The sequence below is a fragment of the Neolamprologus multifasciatus genome, chromosome 4 (genome assembly GCF_963576455.1).
Source record: "Neolamprologus multifasciatus chromosome 4, fNeoMul1.2, whole genome shotgun sequence".
In the NCBI taxonomy this organism is placed as follows: Eukaryota; Metazoa; Chordata; class Actinopteri; order Cichliformes; family Cichlidae; genus Neolamprologus; species Neolamprologus multifasciatus.
Genome location: NC_140442.1, coordinates 17,638,317 through 17,654,258, shown reverse-complemented (window position 1 = coordinate 17,654,258; position 15,942 = coordinate 17,638,317). Strand labels below are relative to the sequence as shown.

The following is a 15,942-nucleotide window of genomic DNA, read 5'->3' as shown; positions in this document are numbered from 1 at the left end:
TAGACCTGGCAAAATTTCATTGTCCAGTATTGTTGAGCCCATGCAAACTGTAGCCCAAGTTTTCTGTTCTTAACTGACAGGAGTGACAGTCAGTGTGGTCTTCTGCTTCTGTAGCCCATCTGTATCAAGGTACAAATTGCTGTCTTCTGCATACCTTTGTTGTAACAAGTGCTATTTTAATTACTTAACTGGTTTACTTGCCTTCTTCAGAGAACTGCTGCTCACTGGATATTTTCTCTGTCTTTTATTTTTTACTTAGATGACCTTTGTTCTTTTCTTGTATCCTTTTTGTTTTGTTTTTGTGTTTGTTTTTTGCTTTTGTTCCAGCGTTCGCTGGGTTGTTTTAATGTGGAGATTTCAACAGGAAGAACAGTTGTGCCCTCCAACACAACATAAAATTCAATCAGCGGCTGTAATTATGAATGTGTTAAGTTCATTTTTTAGCAAAGATCTCAAGCAGCAATACCATTGGCGTTTTTGATGGTCTGCATCAGGGGTGGCAAACATAAGGCCCGAGGTCAATTGTAGACTTTCAACTGTCTTTTTATAATTTTTATAGCGTTTCCTACCAATAAAGATCTCCTCCGTGACCATTATATATCTCCACTGTTAAATTAATTAACAAATAAATAAACAGAATTAACAAATAAATAAACAGAAAATTATCTGTGTAATAACAAGGGCTGTTTGGTTTTATAGTTACAGGATAGTCTGGCCAATGAGTCACCAGAGATTTTTCTGTAAAGTCCAAAGATTCGTGCTGACAGATGTATTTGATTTATAACATCAGAATCTCTTTAACATGTAGAGAAACTGAGGTATTCTGTTGAAATTCCACTTTTTTATGTTTTATATTAAGTTGATGAATGTGCAGTTAGAGTCGTTAGACAAGACTCTCAATGTACAATGAGTTTGACATCCCTGGTCTGCATTAATAAAGATACTTAAATAAGGATAGTGTAAGGATACTGTATTTGAAACGGCCTACTTACTAAAAGTTTTGGGCTCATCAGTTAGATTTTTAGTGGGTTTTTTAGTTTTAGTAGCACAGTTATGACATTTATTTGAATAATAATATGTTATGAAACGGCTCCGAAACTTTAGATGAACTGTTGTCTGGACTCATTACAATTAGGCTACCAGTTGGATGTATTGAGAGTGAGAATCCAAATAGCTGGGTGTTTTCATTATTTTTTAGGACACCGTTCACAAACCATTTCCTACCACCCAGGGGCAATGTTGTGTCATTTATAGTCCTGCTTCCCTGCCCAAACTGTGAGGGCAGGTAAGCGGTCTGGGGAGAGGTGGTGCTATTGCGCACGAGGCTCTAACCCGGAGCAAACTGTACTCGGCGTATGCTCTCCGAACTGTTGTTATGGAGAAATTTCCAGTGAGAGGAGAGGGCCCGGCAGTCTATTCGACGTCTGCAGTAACAGTAATGGTGCGCTGTCGGGGGCTCTGAAGTCTGTGCGCGCCCGTCGGTTTTTGTTGGAGTCTTTGAGCCGTGCGCTTCAGCTTGGATACAAGACACAGGATCTGCTGCTGTTGCTTCGTTACCTGAAGTTTTACACTTTGCTGCTTCTTGCATGCACTATTTTTTTCTTTTTCTTCTTGTTCTGAAGCGCATCTGTGGCTGTTCCACTTTGTGTTTTTGTACTGGGGAGAGCGCGCGTGTCAGCCAGATATGTTTTCTCCAAAAAGTTTAGCAGCCCTGCAGTCGCTCTCCTAAACTCCAATATTTCCATTTATTGTTATTATTATTGTTGTTGCTGTTGTTGTTTTATTTTACTTGAACACTTCAGAAGCTTTAAACTGACAAAGGAGGAAATGGCCAAAGTGGGGAAACCGCGGCTTTGTGTCATGACAAAAGGGGAGAACGGGTATGGATTTCACTTGCATGGCGAGAAAGGAAAGAGCGGCCAGTTCATCCGCAAAGTGGAGGCTGGCTCCCCCGCAGAAGCGTCAGGGCTGCGTGCCGGTGACAGGGTGGTCGCAGTGAACGGAGTAAACGTGGAGAAGGAGACGCACCATCAGGCAAGTAGATGTGTGTATTATTTAATTTGTGTCTTAGCTGACTGAGCAGGGGCTACATCAACAGGTGACACTGGCTGATAGAGACATCCTGACACGGTGGCGCATAGCCTCCTCCTCCACCCGGCGTCACAGACCAGAGGTCTGCAGGTTATTGAATTACAAAACATTTTCCTCCGACACTTTGCGCACGCAGGAGCACGCTTATGAAAAAATAGCACGTTTGCGTTAGATTACATTTCAGTTTACCTAGTTTAGCTCGTTTGGCTGACTAACCTGCACAGCATCCTTTGTTTGGAAACAAGGGGCGCACTGAGCAAGAACTTTACGCGGGCTGTATTCCTTCCCTTGCAGTTTTTTTTCCTAGTGAAATTCAACAAATCAGCAAGTCTCTAGTCAGTGCCCTGAGCTTAAATATAAACCGGTCCCTGTAAATAAGATCTTAACAAACCGTGTGCTCCTCTATTTGCAAGGTCTGGCTGGTGGTCAGATAGAGTCAGCAGGCTCAGATAATTATTTTCACAAGCTTGCAGGCACACGGGGAAAGATCAGCACCAGCCTCCTCTCTGTGTGCTGTATATTAGGTTTGTTGCAGCTTGAAAGACGAAAACAAACCCGCTGACCATTGTGTTTGAAGTTCAGGGAACAAATCTGCCACCCAGGTGTTTCTAAGGAGCCTCATATTCCTGCTCATATGACAATGATCTAAAACAACGACAATGATAATTGACAGTTTTGAAAACATCGCTTTCCACTATATTCCCACTACAGATGTATGGGAATAAATGATTAGAAAAATGATGGATCAGTTGATACAGTTGCTTTGTCAAACAGTAAGAACCAAATAAATACAAAGTTATGTTAAGAAATTCAGTTAAAGGAACACACACATCCCAAAAAGCTAGAGCCATCACTTTTTTCAAAACGTTGCTTATACAGCATTTTTCCTAAAATAAAGATGCAAATCACAGGCTTGCATGTTAAAAGGTGTATACAGGCTAATATAATGGTCAGTAATTGTATATTAAACAAGTCCATGATGGATGGATTGGGACTAATCCTTCATAGGAGTAGCATTTAATTATCTGCTGCCAAACTGTAGAGAATTTAATGTATTCAAACCAAACGTCCGGTGTTCCATTCCTCAGGTGGTACAGAGGATTAAGGCCATGGACAACAAGACCAGGTTGCTGGTGGTTGACTCTGAGACCTATGAAAGCCTACGCAGCCTGCGCCTCACAGCAACAGAGGATATGGCCATCCTTAGAATTGGAAATCCTTCCTCCTCTTCCTCTCCACCTGTGTCTCCTTCTCCGGCACCATCGTCAACGCCATCTTCGCCCTCCAAGAAGCGGGAAAACGGCTCTGTGTCCAAGCAGCCCGTCACAGTGAGCGACCAGGTGCAGAAGCCCACTAGGAGGTCACCGTCTAAGGCTGCAAAGAAGGTAAGGACATGCTGGATCATCACAGTCATCACACTACACGCTTACTAAAGCACTAATATGTGTGTGATATCTGTCTAACAACAAAAGAATTAAAAAATTACCGAAAGAGTGTGTTTTCTTTTTTTCAGTGTGAACCAGCTCCCCAGTAAACCCATAAATAACTGTCAAGCTTCTCGAGCCAGTCATCATAGGAAATTCTTAGAGATTTGTCTGCTTGAACACACCCGAGAGTTAAAAATACGCACTTTGCATTAGAACAGATTGAAGGTAGTGACTGAGTCATCACTTTGAACAGATTCTCCTCGGCATGCTTTCACCCTAGACTTGTTTTCTTGTTGCTTTGCCAATTTTTGATCAGATACGTAGATAACATTCAGGTTCCACAGTCTGCGTTGTTACGCAATGAATGCGGGTGAAGCATTCCAGATGTTGTGTTAGAGGTCAAAGAGGATGTGAAAGGTCAGAGGTTAGGAATCTGGCACCAGGCAACGTAGTAACTCTGCAAAAAGAAAATCCACAGAAATCTTGAAAATAAAAAAGTTGCAATACATGAAAAATAATGACCTGCCTATATTTTGAAAGGTTGTAGATAGAGTGTTTTTACAGGACAGTTACAGGATCGCTGTCACAGTTGGTTGCCTAACCTGTAGTAAGCATTTGATACTTTTTATTTTCTCATTTTTTTGGATTCACTGCTTATTATTACTCCCCTTTGTCCTGAAAAACAGGAAGCGTTTCCGCCCGCTCTGTCTCTCCTGGAACGCTCCGAGATCTGATCGGATTTGGTTTCAAATGGTCTCTATTGGGGGGAGGCCGAGGCTCAACTTCTGTTCTCTGCATTTACACAACATGTGTTTTCACTTAGGCTTGCCTTGCCAATATGTGAGCAGCACTCAGGCAGTCCTTCTACCAGAGCAGTGACAGGCCCAATCAGTTAAATCTTGGATGCGTGTGTTTGCGTGTGTGTGTCTTTTGTTCAGCTCTGGCTTTGACCTGTGGGGAGAAATCCTAGTACTTGGTTCAGGAATTGCTCAGCGGTCTCTCGTTTCTCTTTTCTGTCTTAATGAGTCTAATGTAAGAATTGAAGAAAAGCTCAGCAAGATGAGCCAAAAAAAGGCATCTGTGGTTCCGAATAAAAAAAAGAGGAAACCTGTTGATGAATCAACAGTTCACTGAAACGACTTCATTTGCTCAGGCATCGTGACAGATAATCAGCTTCTTTCTATTTTTACTGGCGCAATGAAGAATTCCTCTGTGGCCTGATTGATTCCTGTGAGTCTCCAAAGAATCGGACTTCTCAAAGGAAGCTGTTCCCTGACACATATGCAGACTATTGGCACAGCCTGCTGATGCAGCACGTCCCCTTGTTTGGTGTTTACAACAATGAAAGTGGAGGGGAAAAACACACAGATCACCGAAGAAACACAGAATAACCGAGACAAGAATAAACTATATAAATACATAGTAAAATACTCCTCCCAATTCTTTGTTTTTGGTTCTTGTAAAAGTTTCTTTTTGCTCATCAAAGCAGGAGAGTCAGACCGCTGAGCTAAGCAAATTTCCTCATAGGTTTCACTTTTTTAAGAGAAGGTAGGAGAGGGAACTAGAGACAGGGCAGATAGAAGGAACCACAGCCAGTGCAACCTTGAGCTTTGCAAGAAGAAGTTTCAGGAAGTGCTCTCTCCTCTTTGCAGTGCAAAGGAGTCACCCAATGAGGGAGAAAGATGGGTTGTGCATGTACCAGTATAGCAGTGAGGGTGGTTGTGCATGTACACAGTGTGTTTCCAGGGTCTATCCTCCTGCTGGGGATGTTTTTTTTTTAAATTGGATACCTGACCCCCAAGCTGTTTTATGTTACTGGTGTTTTTAATTTGCACTTTCAGTTCACTTTGTGCAGATTATGTTTGTATATTCAGTGAAAATCACAAATTTCAAGCTATAGCCGGTTTTGCACACGTACATTGTTCATTTTCGAGATATTACCTGGTGAAGCTGGGTACATACCAGATTTCAGGAATAACACCATGCTAGCTTCCCAATGAAAATGCGGTGTAATGTCCAAATGAGCATATGTAAGAAAAGAGTGCCCTGGCTCCTGAACCCATGCGCTGCCCCTCACCAACAAACATAACTTCTAGTTTTCAGAACTCTGCCACAGTTTCCTCCTGCTGTATGATGGGAGAAAGGGCAGATGAGGCGACGTCAGAGCTGCGTTGTGACCTAAAATAGATAGACTTACCTCTGAATCCACGAAAAAACACCTTTAAAATAACATATTAACATAAAAGAACTTGAGAAATATCCTAATTTTATCTTTTCTTTAAAACGAAAATGATCCAAAAAGAACAAGAATTCACTTCATGTCTGTTCAATGGTGCCAGTTTTCCTAAACGTAGACAAGTATGGCTCAAAATGGGTTTCAAAGTTGGAACCTACTGCTAACTAACTCAGTGAGAGCACTGTACTTTTTATTTACAGCAACAAAAATCTCAAAATTATTGTTAGGGGATGGGAGGGGAGGTGTAGGAGGTCCCAGTGTGTCAGCTGCAAAGGGAAAATCTGGGCCATGATCAGTTCAGTTTCAAACTATGTCCGTCAAATGCCAAACTTTTATTACAGCTTGTGTTTTTTTTAATATCCCCTTGTCTGCTGAACGAATAGAAGCTTCGACAGCCACAGATCATGCAGGTCTAATAGCCTAACATCGCTACATGCGTAAGAAACATGACATAAACTTTTTTCTGCAACTGTAATTACTTTCACATTTCCCCAATAAATATCCCCATGAGAGGGATTTGTGTGTTTGTGCATGTGTTCCCCAGGTTACATGACACTGTCTGTATTTTCCCTCTGTTTTATGGCCGCTCATCCCCCAGGTTGCTTTTTTCCTTCGCATTCCTCTCATGTTTACTTCTCTCTTGATTTGTGGTACAGCAGAAGGAGTCGAGAGGTCGACGGCTGAGCGATGGATGGACTGGCTCTGTGTGTGTGTGTGTGTGTGTACATGCATTCTTCATCAATATCCTCTATATATATATATGACCAAAAACAAACAAAATATGAAGAAGCAGACAATTTTTTGTGGTCATCAAATCTCTCCTAACATAAGTAGATCATGACACCTTTGCGTGGTAACGGCTGTTTTGTTGCCCTTTTCAGCATTAGAGAGAAGTGTCACTATCACTGAGCACCGTTCTCAGCTTTCAGCTACTTTTGCCCACTTAAAGTGAGTAACTGAATTACAGAACCACATTAAAGGCATTTCATTTTTCTACCTCTTTGATTGAGGATCAGAAGAAATTAGCTTATTTTTGGTCTCTGAAACAATATTCGTTTCCATCTCTCCTAAAATCTTTGGCCTGTTGGCACAAAAGCAGCCACTAGACTGTGTAGAAAGCCTCTAGCAGAAACAGTGACCCTACTGCCTGTGCCTGCTCCTGGGAGAGCAGAAGAAAGGCTTCAAGGACAGCAGCATCACGAGTTTAGGTTGAGCTGCGTCGTCTTACCTCAGCACACACCTGAGGTGTCTGTGCTCCGTCCACGAGCTCATCTTTCCCTCCTTTGCAGACACACACATGCAGTGAGGTGTGTTGTGTGTGTGTCATTAACACTAAACCTTAAAGATGAAGCATTGGGTTTCACTTTCTCTCCAGAACCTGTTTTGAAACAAGCACACACGCAGACATTCATGCTCACGTACACATTTACCTAGAACAGCCAGTGAACGATATCACTTCCCAGTTCATTAGTTACACCTTGCTAGTACTGGGTTGGACGTTTGCCTTCAGTGCTGCCTTTAATTCTTCATGGCACAGATTCAACAAGGTGCTGGAAACCTTCCTCTGAGATTTTGGTCCATATTCAGATGAGAGCGTCACACAGTTGCTGCAGAGTTGTCGGCTGTACATCAATGACAGGAATCTCTAGCTCCATCATATAAAAGGCTCTATTGGACTGAGATCTGGTGACAGTGAAATCATTGTCGTGTTCAAGAAACCAGGTTTAGATGGTTTGAGCTTTGTAACATAGTGCATTTTGGAAGCAGCTAACAGAAGATGACTACACTGTGATCATAAAGAGTTGGTCATGTTATTCATCCCTAAATGCACTGAAATGTGGTTGACTGTTTAGATAATTACATTATTAAAAAGCAGCTAGATAAATGTATCTAATAAAGTGGCCAGGGACTGTATGGTTGCAGCAGCACCCTGCTACAAAGAAAAGTGACAGCAGACAAGACTTGAATGAGGAGCTGTGGTTGGAGGTGGGTTGCAAAACAGCTTGCAGAGAAAGCAGCATGTATACATAGAGTAGAGCTAGCTGGTGTTTGTTGGCACTGAGATTAGGAATTAACCCGTGGTGTACCAGGATTGCATACTAAGTTGTTTGTTTGTTTTAAAGTGTAATATAGAAAGTTTGGGGGTGGGGGGGACTGCTTGCATTACCTCATCTGTGGAAACTGCTGCATTTCAGAGTGGATATTGTTTCTGTTGTTCTCCACTCTCACCTTTCCCTGGCTGGAATTTTCCGACACACATAAATATATTGCAGCCTCTTGTTGGTCTTTCCAGTCCCGCTGGACTCCGGGGTGGTTTGACACCCGGCTTGTTAGGAAACACAGAGAAAGTCATTGCTATGGTGACGGTCACAGTGACACCACTTAGCGTACAGGAAACATACACACGGCTAAATTTGGCACAAAAAGTCTATATGTGGAAAACAAAGAAAGAAGTTTTACAGCTTTCCCAGTACATGATGCAACATCTGAGCTGTAACTTTAATAGTTCTGTTTCCAGGATCTCTTTGATACTTACCAACATGTCCCATTCAGATACTGATCAGTATGAAACAGTGCAACAGCAGATGACTGATCCTGCTTCTAGCCCACTGAGAAGCTTGTTTTTAAATAAAAATTTTAAAGATTTGCAGACGTCTTGTAGAGATCACCTGTTCCCTGTGGAGATGCATCTATCAAAACAGTTACAGAGAGGAGGGGCGTGGTATGTGAGGGTATTCTGCATCTGATCGTGAAACATTTGCATGATCAAGTTTGGCATATTAACGATTTGATGATGATGATGGAGCAAGGACAGACATGCACATGTGCATATTTGTTCAACAGGCGGCATCAAACCATTATGACCATTGTAAAGACTATATTATAATGAGAAAACCACAACAACAACATAGATTAAAAATCCTCTTAAACAGAACTTAAACAGACCCATGTATCCAGGCTTGGGACCGGTCGCTGGAAATACACAAAACCGTTTTAGAAAATGCAGATTGTTGTAGTCGTTTGAGTGAAAACCATTTTGTAAGATAATTATGGACAGACATCACAATGTTTAAAAGTCAGGGCTTGAGGTCAGAGGGGTGAGGAGTGTAAAAAAAATCTGTCATCAGTGTTCTCTGTATGGATAAAACAGACGAAAACAGTAGAGGTGCTTTTAGCAGTAATGTACATCTCTGTGTATTTAACCTTAAACAGATCCGTAAAGGCAAGAAAAACATCTGCTTTTCCTCTGTCTCTCTGCAGATGTTGTAAACCGTCACGACAAGGCAGGCTTGTCTCTTTCCTTGTTTGACATGTCGTATTTTAAATGCCCTCTTTTGCTTCTTGGTCTCTGCCTGCTAAAAATGATTATTTCTGGCCATAAGTTTAACAACAGAAAATGAGACCATGGCTCAGCTCTGACTCAGTGGGAGTCACATGTCCTGTTCTCTGGTTCAGCCTCTCATTTTGCCCGGGATAATAGGAAAAAGATGTTGCCTGTCAGCTCCAATATAACAGCACAGAGCACAGGATTTGTCTGGGGTCCTGCAGTCGCCACTTCAGCCTGTCTCATAACCTGCAGGATTGCCCTCCTCTAAGGTGTACTGTGAGGGGCAAACAGATGAGAAGTTGTTGCTCTGACAAGGCGAGCCATTTGGGGGTGTCTGTTACTGCAAAGGGCTGCACAGAGGCAGCAGTTTGTGTGAGGTACTCTGCAGAGTTTTCTTTTAGGGCGTTTTTTTGTTTAATCTCCCTTAAACTGACGTCTTCTAAAAAGAAGATGTTTCATGCTTATGAAGAGTTTGAAACTAATTTACTTTTTACTGTAAGTTGGCGAGAGTGAGTGACTCTTACCAACATCTGGAGCTAGTGTACAAGACCCTCCACCCCCTGCTTTGAATACCAATGTTGTTACATCAAGGGTCCTGATTCTGTGTGTGTGAGAGAGAGAGTAAACGAAATTCCTGGAGTGGGATCACGTAGGATGTGGAAGGGTCACTAGTGGGGAACGATGGTGTGTGTAGGCTATGTATTTTGGGGAATTGCAACACAGAAATTGAAGGTGGGTAATGCCAGAGAGACATGAACAACTGAGAGTACTGTGTTAAATGTGTGTGGGTGGGTATGTGAGAGTGAGCACAGCTGTGTGCTTCTTGTATTATCTCTCCCTATGCAGAGCTGATAATGTATTCAAATTGTTTCCCGGTTAAACCAGTGGATGTTGACCTGAACACTTCGCCAGATGGACAGTTTAAGTGATGTAGAGTTACCTAAAATGAATTAGATACAAAAATGTCTGGTTATGCATTTTATATAGTAGATGCTCTTATCTGAATTTGTAACCTAGGAAACCTTAAAAGGTGTTTTGACACTGCTCTTTATTGTTAAGAACACTTTGAATCAAAAGAAGATTGTTATTGTTGTTCGCATTTTTTATACATTTGGCAGTAAGACTGCTCTGGGCACTCCCTGCTTCTGCATACACAAAAGTAGAAAGCATATGCATGTGGTTCTCTGGTACAGAACAGCGCGGCCATAGCGGACAGCAGACTTGACACTGATTAACTTAAACAAAGCAGGAAAAGCCTGGAAACGGGGACCTGGACTGGAGATGGGTTGCATAGTGGCTTGCAGCAACTGTATTAATTTATATGGGGTTTTCCAGTTGGATACATAAATAATGTTCAGCTGAGGTTGACTAGAACTGAGATCAGCTGGTATAAGCTAATCCAACAGGACATGCAGGTTGAACTTTATGGCCTTTTCTCTTTTTTGGCATTTTTATGTCTAAATCTGATGTTATTGGTGCAGTGCTGGTGTAGTGAAGTCCTACTATTTTGAGCACCATATTGCTAAACAAAGAGTTGTATTTCATAACATCTAGATTACTGAAATAGCCTTTTTACTTGTCCATTTACTTGTTAGGTCCCCCTGTGACCTTTCAATACCATATGCACAAACCAGTACCTTTAGATCCTTGGGCAGGGGGATTTTGCCTGACTAAAAACTAAAGGGGGCAGAGCTTTTGGTCTCTGGCCTTCATGGCTCATAAAGTTAGTAATATATATCTTATGTGCTTTTTTTTTGCTTTTTTTCATTGGTTTCAGTTTATTTTAGAACAATACTGAAACCACTTCATGGTCTGATTTCAGCACTATATTAAGGTCGCTGATGGTGGGCTCTTGATGCAGTATGTGACTAACTGAACTTCAGATCGTGTCTGTGAAGGTTCTCAGTCTGAACTTCAGATCCTGCAGCAAATCTCTGCTTGTTTTCCCTTTTCTACAAGCTTAAATCTGTCCAACATCTGTTTTTCCTATTCAGCAACTTCCTTGAAGTCTCCACTAAAACAAATATTGTTTATATAAAGTATCTGCATTAACTGATTCCCATGTGTTTTTTAATATATTGTGCCTTTTCTCTGTGGAGCACTTTGTAACTCTTTTTAATGACTTAACAAATTACCAAAGCCATACGTAGATGGATTACGAAAGAACTGAACTCTTGCTATCTAAAAATCATATCTGTGGCAATTAAGATGCTTGACCCAAATCCTCAGCTTCATTTATAGATTGTACTACTTTTGTGTAGCCCTTACTGGCCTGAATGTTAAAAACAGACCTGTGATCCGATGCCATCTTGAATCATTGGGGACTAGCATCCAAAAGCTTTTCCTGAAACCATTAACTCTGATATTTAATTTGCAATTTTGAGTTCTCTCACAGATAAATCTTTTCTGTTTGGGTAATGAACGCTCTGTTCTGCTCTCTCCGCTCTGTCTCAGTTTTCTTAATGTCATCTTTTAAATGTCAGTTGTTGGATGTGGGAATGTGCAGTAGGTCGGCCGCAGCCAGGGTGAGGATCGAACAGTGCACTGCCCACGCAAAGTGCTGGCAAAAGAATATGAGAGAAAGAGACAGAAACACTGTAACATACAGAGAACTCAAAAAGCAAGCAGCAAGAAATGATTCTGCTGAGTGAGAAGTCCTTGAAAGTAGTGAAGAGAGCTTTTTGTTTGATGCAGACTTGCTGTCACATCTCTGCTGCTTCCCTGATACACTCCTTTTTATATCTGCTACACTCACAGCTGCAGGCCAGCATATATTCCCATACATCGATCCTCACAGAGGTCACACACACACACTTTGAAAAACACATCTGACGTCCCACTGGCCTTGCTCTGTTTTACTCAGCTTACACATCTCAGACCTGTTTAATTGAAGCCATCTTTTGCTCTGTCTGTGGGAGTCAAGTAATGGGAGAGAGGTTTTGCTTCCTTATGGATCAACTGGGAATTCTTAGGATGCTTGAGTAGTGACAAACAAGAGGAGGAGACTTGACCTCACCTGCATGTGAGGTGAGGTTAAGCCTGTGATTGTGTTGGTTAACATTTGAGATGGGAATGTTTGAGGCAGAACACCAAAGCAAAACTCTGCTCTCTTAATATTCGCTCACCAGCCACTTTATTAGGTACATTTTGCTACTTCTGGGTTGGACTTTCTTTTAGAGTTTAGAGCTGCTTTAATTCTTTGCAGCACAGATTCAACAAGGTTTGGAAACATTCCTCAGAATTCCTCATTTTGGATATGATAGCATCACTCAGTTGCTGCAGAATTGTTGGCGGCACATCCATGATGGGAATCTCCTGTTTTACTACAACTCGAAGGTGATCTGTAGGACTGAGATCTGGTGACTGTGGAGGCCATTTGAGTACAGTGAACTCAGTGGGATGTTCAAGAAACCAGTTTGTGAGATGACCTGTTATCCTGTTGGAAGCAGCCATCATACCATGGCCACACTGTGTTCATAAAGGGATAGACATGGTCAGCAACAATTCTCCAGTTGGTACTAACTCTTGGTACCCACATTATTATACCACCAAACCGATGATGCAAGGCAAGATGGATCCATGCTTTATGTTAATATCAGAATATCACAGGAGAAATTGAGATTCATCAGACAGAGCAATGTTTTTTCCAATCGTCTATTGTCCCGTTTTGGTGAGCCCATGTGAACTGTATCCTCTGTTTCCTGTTCTTAGCTGACAGGAGTGGCATCCGGTGTGGTCTTCTGCTACTCTACCCCATCTGCTTCAATTTGTTGGGTGTTCTCTGTAAACCCTAGAGATGGTTGTGCAGAAAAATCCCAGTAGGTCAGCAGTTTCTGAAACACCCAGATTAGCCCGTGTCATACCAACAACCACGCCATGTTCAAAGTCTGTGTTGAGGCATCCAGCACGGATCATCCTTGTATCTCCACGATATGACGTACTGTTGTAATACATGCACATATATAGGTCTGTAACTTGTAGAACTTCTTTCTATTTTTGGATAACTGATAATTATCCAAAACCTGGTCGAATGTCTTGTTTTGTTTAAAAATTAAATACACATAAAATGTTAAATTAAATCACAAATTCAATTTCAAAGAATTTTTGTTACTTTTTTGCTTGAAAATGTCTTAAACTGATAAACGTTCTGACTATTTTGTAATCAATAGATAAACTACTTGTTTAAGCTCTACTCATTCAAACGGTTTCTTGGACACTGTGAAAAACACACGCAAAACCACAACCGTCACCTCTGAGAGTCGAGGGATATCTGCCACGCACTGATAACAGGGGTGTGGACGCACTCATCCAAACGTTACATCACTCACGGCCGTCCCATCACACAGCAAAAACACAAAATGGAGAGAGTTTTTTACATGAATTTGAAGGTGGGAAAACAACAAGAGAGCCCCAACCTTGAAAACATCGCTGCCTCTTTCTAACACATACATCATCACATTACCACTAAATGCGTCAACTTTGGCCCATAATCTGAAATGACATTTAAATGTATGTAGAAGCAAGCCTTTTTCTGCCAGTTTCTTCATGCTGGATGTGATACTTGAGCAGATAGCTGACATACGTTATCATGGCATGGAGGGTGAAATGCAAAGCAAACAGGAGATTAAGGAAGAATGAGGTGAAGAAAGATAGTGAGAGATAGCAAAACTCTGTAAGGGGGGCTTAAACCACCTGTTGTGCTTTCTGGCTTTGCATAGTTTCACTAACCTCATGCATGACTGTGAAAATGAAACAACGACAGATCGCTGTTAGGATACAGGACGCTGGAATCACTGAGGCAAAGAGTCTGCTCTCTGGAAAATCATTTTGGACAGTCAGTGTGTTTGATGTTTTTCCTTCTGTAGTGAAATCGGGCCGTGAAAATCCCATCAGCTACACACAGCGGCTCTCATGGACGATTTGCTCCGAAGGTCACATTTGTTTCCAATGAAATCACAACATCAGGAAACACACATACAGTGCTGTGCAAAAGTCTTGAGCCACCACTCAGTTTGTTATTATTTCCTCAGGAAATGGGAAAAAGGTGCAGTGATTTATTGAAACGTGCAAACGTACTTGGCAATACAACATTTAAGGCAAAAATGGAGTCAATGTACAATTCTAACAAGCTTGAAAGTCAATATATGGTGTGAATACCTTTATTATTCAGCACAGTCTTTGTGCATTTTAGATTTGGATTCATGGCTCCATCTGACCTGTTGCCACGAATTTTCAGTCCAGCTCTTGTGTAATTTGACATACTTCAGCTTTCTCTCCCTGTTTCCCTTCCTTAAAAATGGTTTCTTGAGAGCCAACCTTCCACTGAGACAGTTTCTGATGAGGCTTTAGTGAACAGCAGATGGATCAGCTGAAGGCTGAGATTTTTTCCTGTTTTTAAAGAACATAACTTCCAGATACTGTTCATCTGCTGTAGGTAGCTTTTTAAACATTCCACTTGTTCTTTTCCCCAGTTTCTTTAAGCACACACTGCATGCCGTGCGGCGATATGCAGCAAATAAAATGCTATTTTATGCCTGTCAAAAGAGAAATTTACATCAATTTGATCTGATTTAGATCAGCATTAAAAAGAATAATATGCAACAGTCTGATATAATATATAATATAATAATCTTATTATTTCAGTAGCTTTCTAAAACGGTTGTCAGAGAACAGTATTTCTTGTCAAATGTTTTGGTAGTTTGCCTTTTTTCCAGCCTGCAATGACATTTCAGAGGGTTATTTAATTGCCTCTGCATCAAAGCTATTTGTGTGCTTATTAAGAAGAGTCAAGCTGAGTGCCTTCATATCCATCATGCTTTCGTCTGGGCTTGGTGACAGCAAAGGCCCCCAGCTACAAAATTACTGCACAATATGTTAGCACTCACAGGAGTTTTGCAGCTAATTACAGCTTCAACCTGACAGTTGAACTGCAGGCATCTTCAGCAGGTGTTAAATGACAACAGATATCAGCATCCATGCTTGCTTAATCACCTATTTAAGTCAGCATGACAAAAAAAAATTACAGGAAAGCTCATATGTAAGTGTTTTTTTTCTGCATTGCGGTGTAATTCCAAGCTAATAAATGCTTTTCTATTCATCTGTTGTACTCATAGCTTGAATTCTAGGGAGTGAATACATTTTTTATGGAAAAAGTAATAAATCACTGCAGTACATATTTAAAGATCGTTAAATGAAAGCACTACTGTAACCTCTCAGGCCCTACAGATACTTAGAAGGAGCTGTTACCAGTGGAAACCAGACACAATCTCAGTCTCAGTCAGATGGAAGTCATGTGCGGGTGTATGCAAGTTCATGAATTTCAAATGGTCATTTAGAACCTGAATTCATTTGTGCTAATGACTTAAATTTGACATGAAATTCTGACTGTGCAGCCATGTGACCGCAGGCATGTTGAGTCATCAGCTGTGGCTTTTGAAAATTATAACTCGTGATTTTGTTTAGCATGTATGCTGTTATTGTCCCTGAAATGAAGTTCTTTTTTTTAAATAGTTGTTGCTTTCTTGCTGAGGAGCTCGAGACCACTCTCATGCTAGTAAATGTGGAACCAGCAGCCAGGAGCATAGCTTAGCATTGTTAGAACAGCAATAGCTTTATTAACATCGCTCTGGGTTCTTGGCTAGCTTAGAGTTAGCATGTCAGTCTGCCCCAGGGCAGCTGTGGCTACAACTGTAGCTTGCCTCCACCAGTGTGTGAATGTGTGTGTGAATGGGTGGATGACTGGGTGTGTAAAGCGCTTTGGGGTCCCTAGGCGAGACTAGTAAAAGCGCTATACAAATACAGGCCATTTACCATTTATCATTTATCTAAATTAAGATTAGCATGCTTTCTGTGCAGGTGAA

At 41.3% G+C, this 15,942-nt stretch overlaps 1 protein-coding gene across 2 annotated transcripts in view; it reads left to right on the top strand.

The window, feature by feature from the left end:
• Nucleotides 1–1,302: 1,302 nt before the first annotated feature.
• LOC146520226 (Na(+)/H(+) exchange regulatory cofactor NHE-RF2) overlaps nt 1,303–15,942 on the top strand; it is a 37,641-nt gene continuing 23,001 nt past the window's right edge. For both annotated transcript variants that reach the window (XM_085156798.1, XM_085156796.1), the window contains exons 1-2: nt 1,303–2,034; nt 3,180–3,476. In XM_085156798.1, the coding sequence (XP_085012924.1) occupies nt 1,828–2,034; nt 3,180–3,476 (504 nt within the window). In that variant the 5' untranslated portion in view covers nt 1,303–1,827. The remainder of the gene's footprint in view (nt 2,035–3,179; nt 3,477–15,942) is intronic.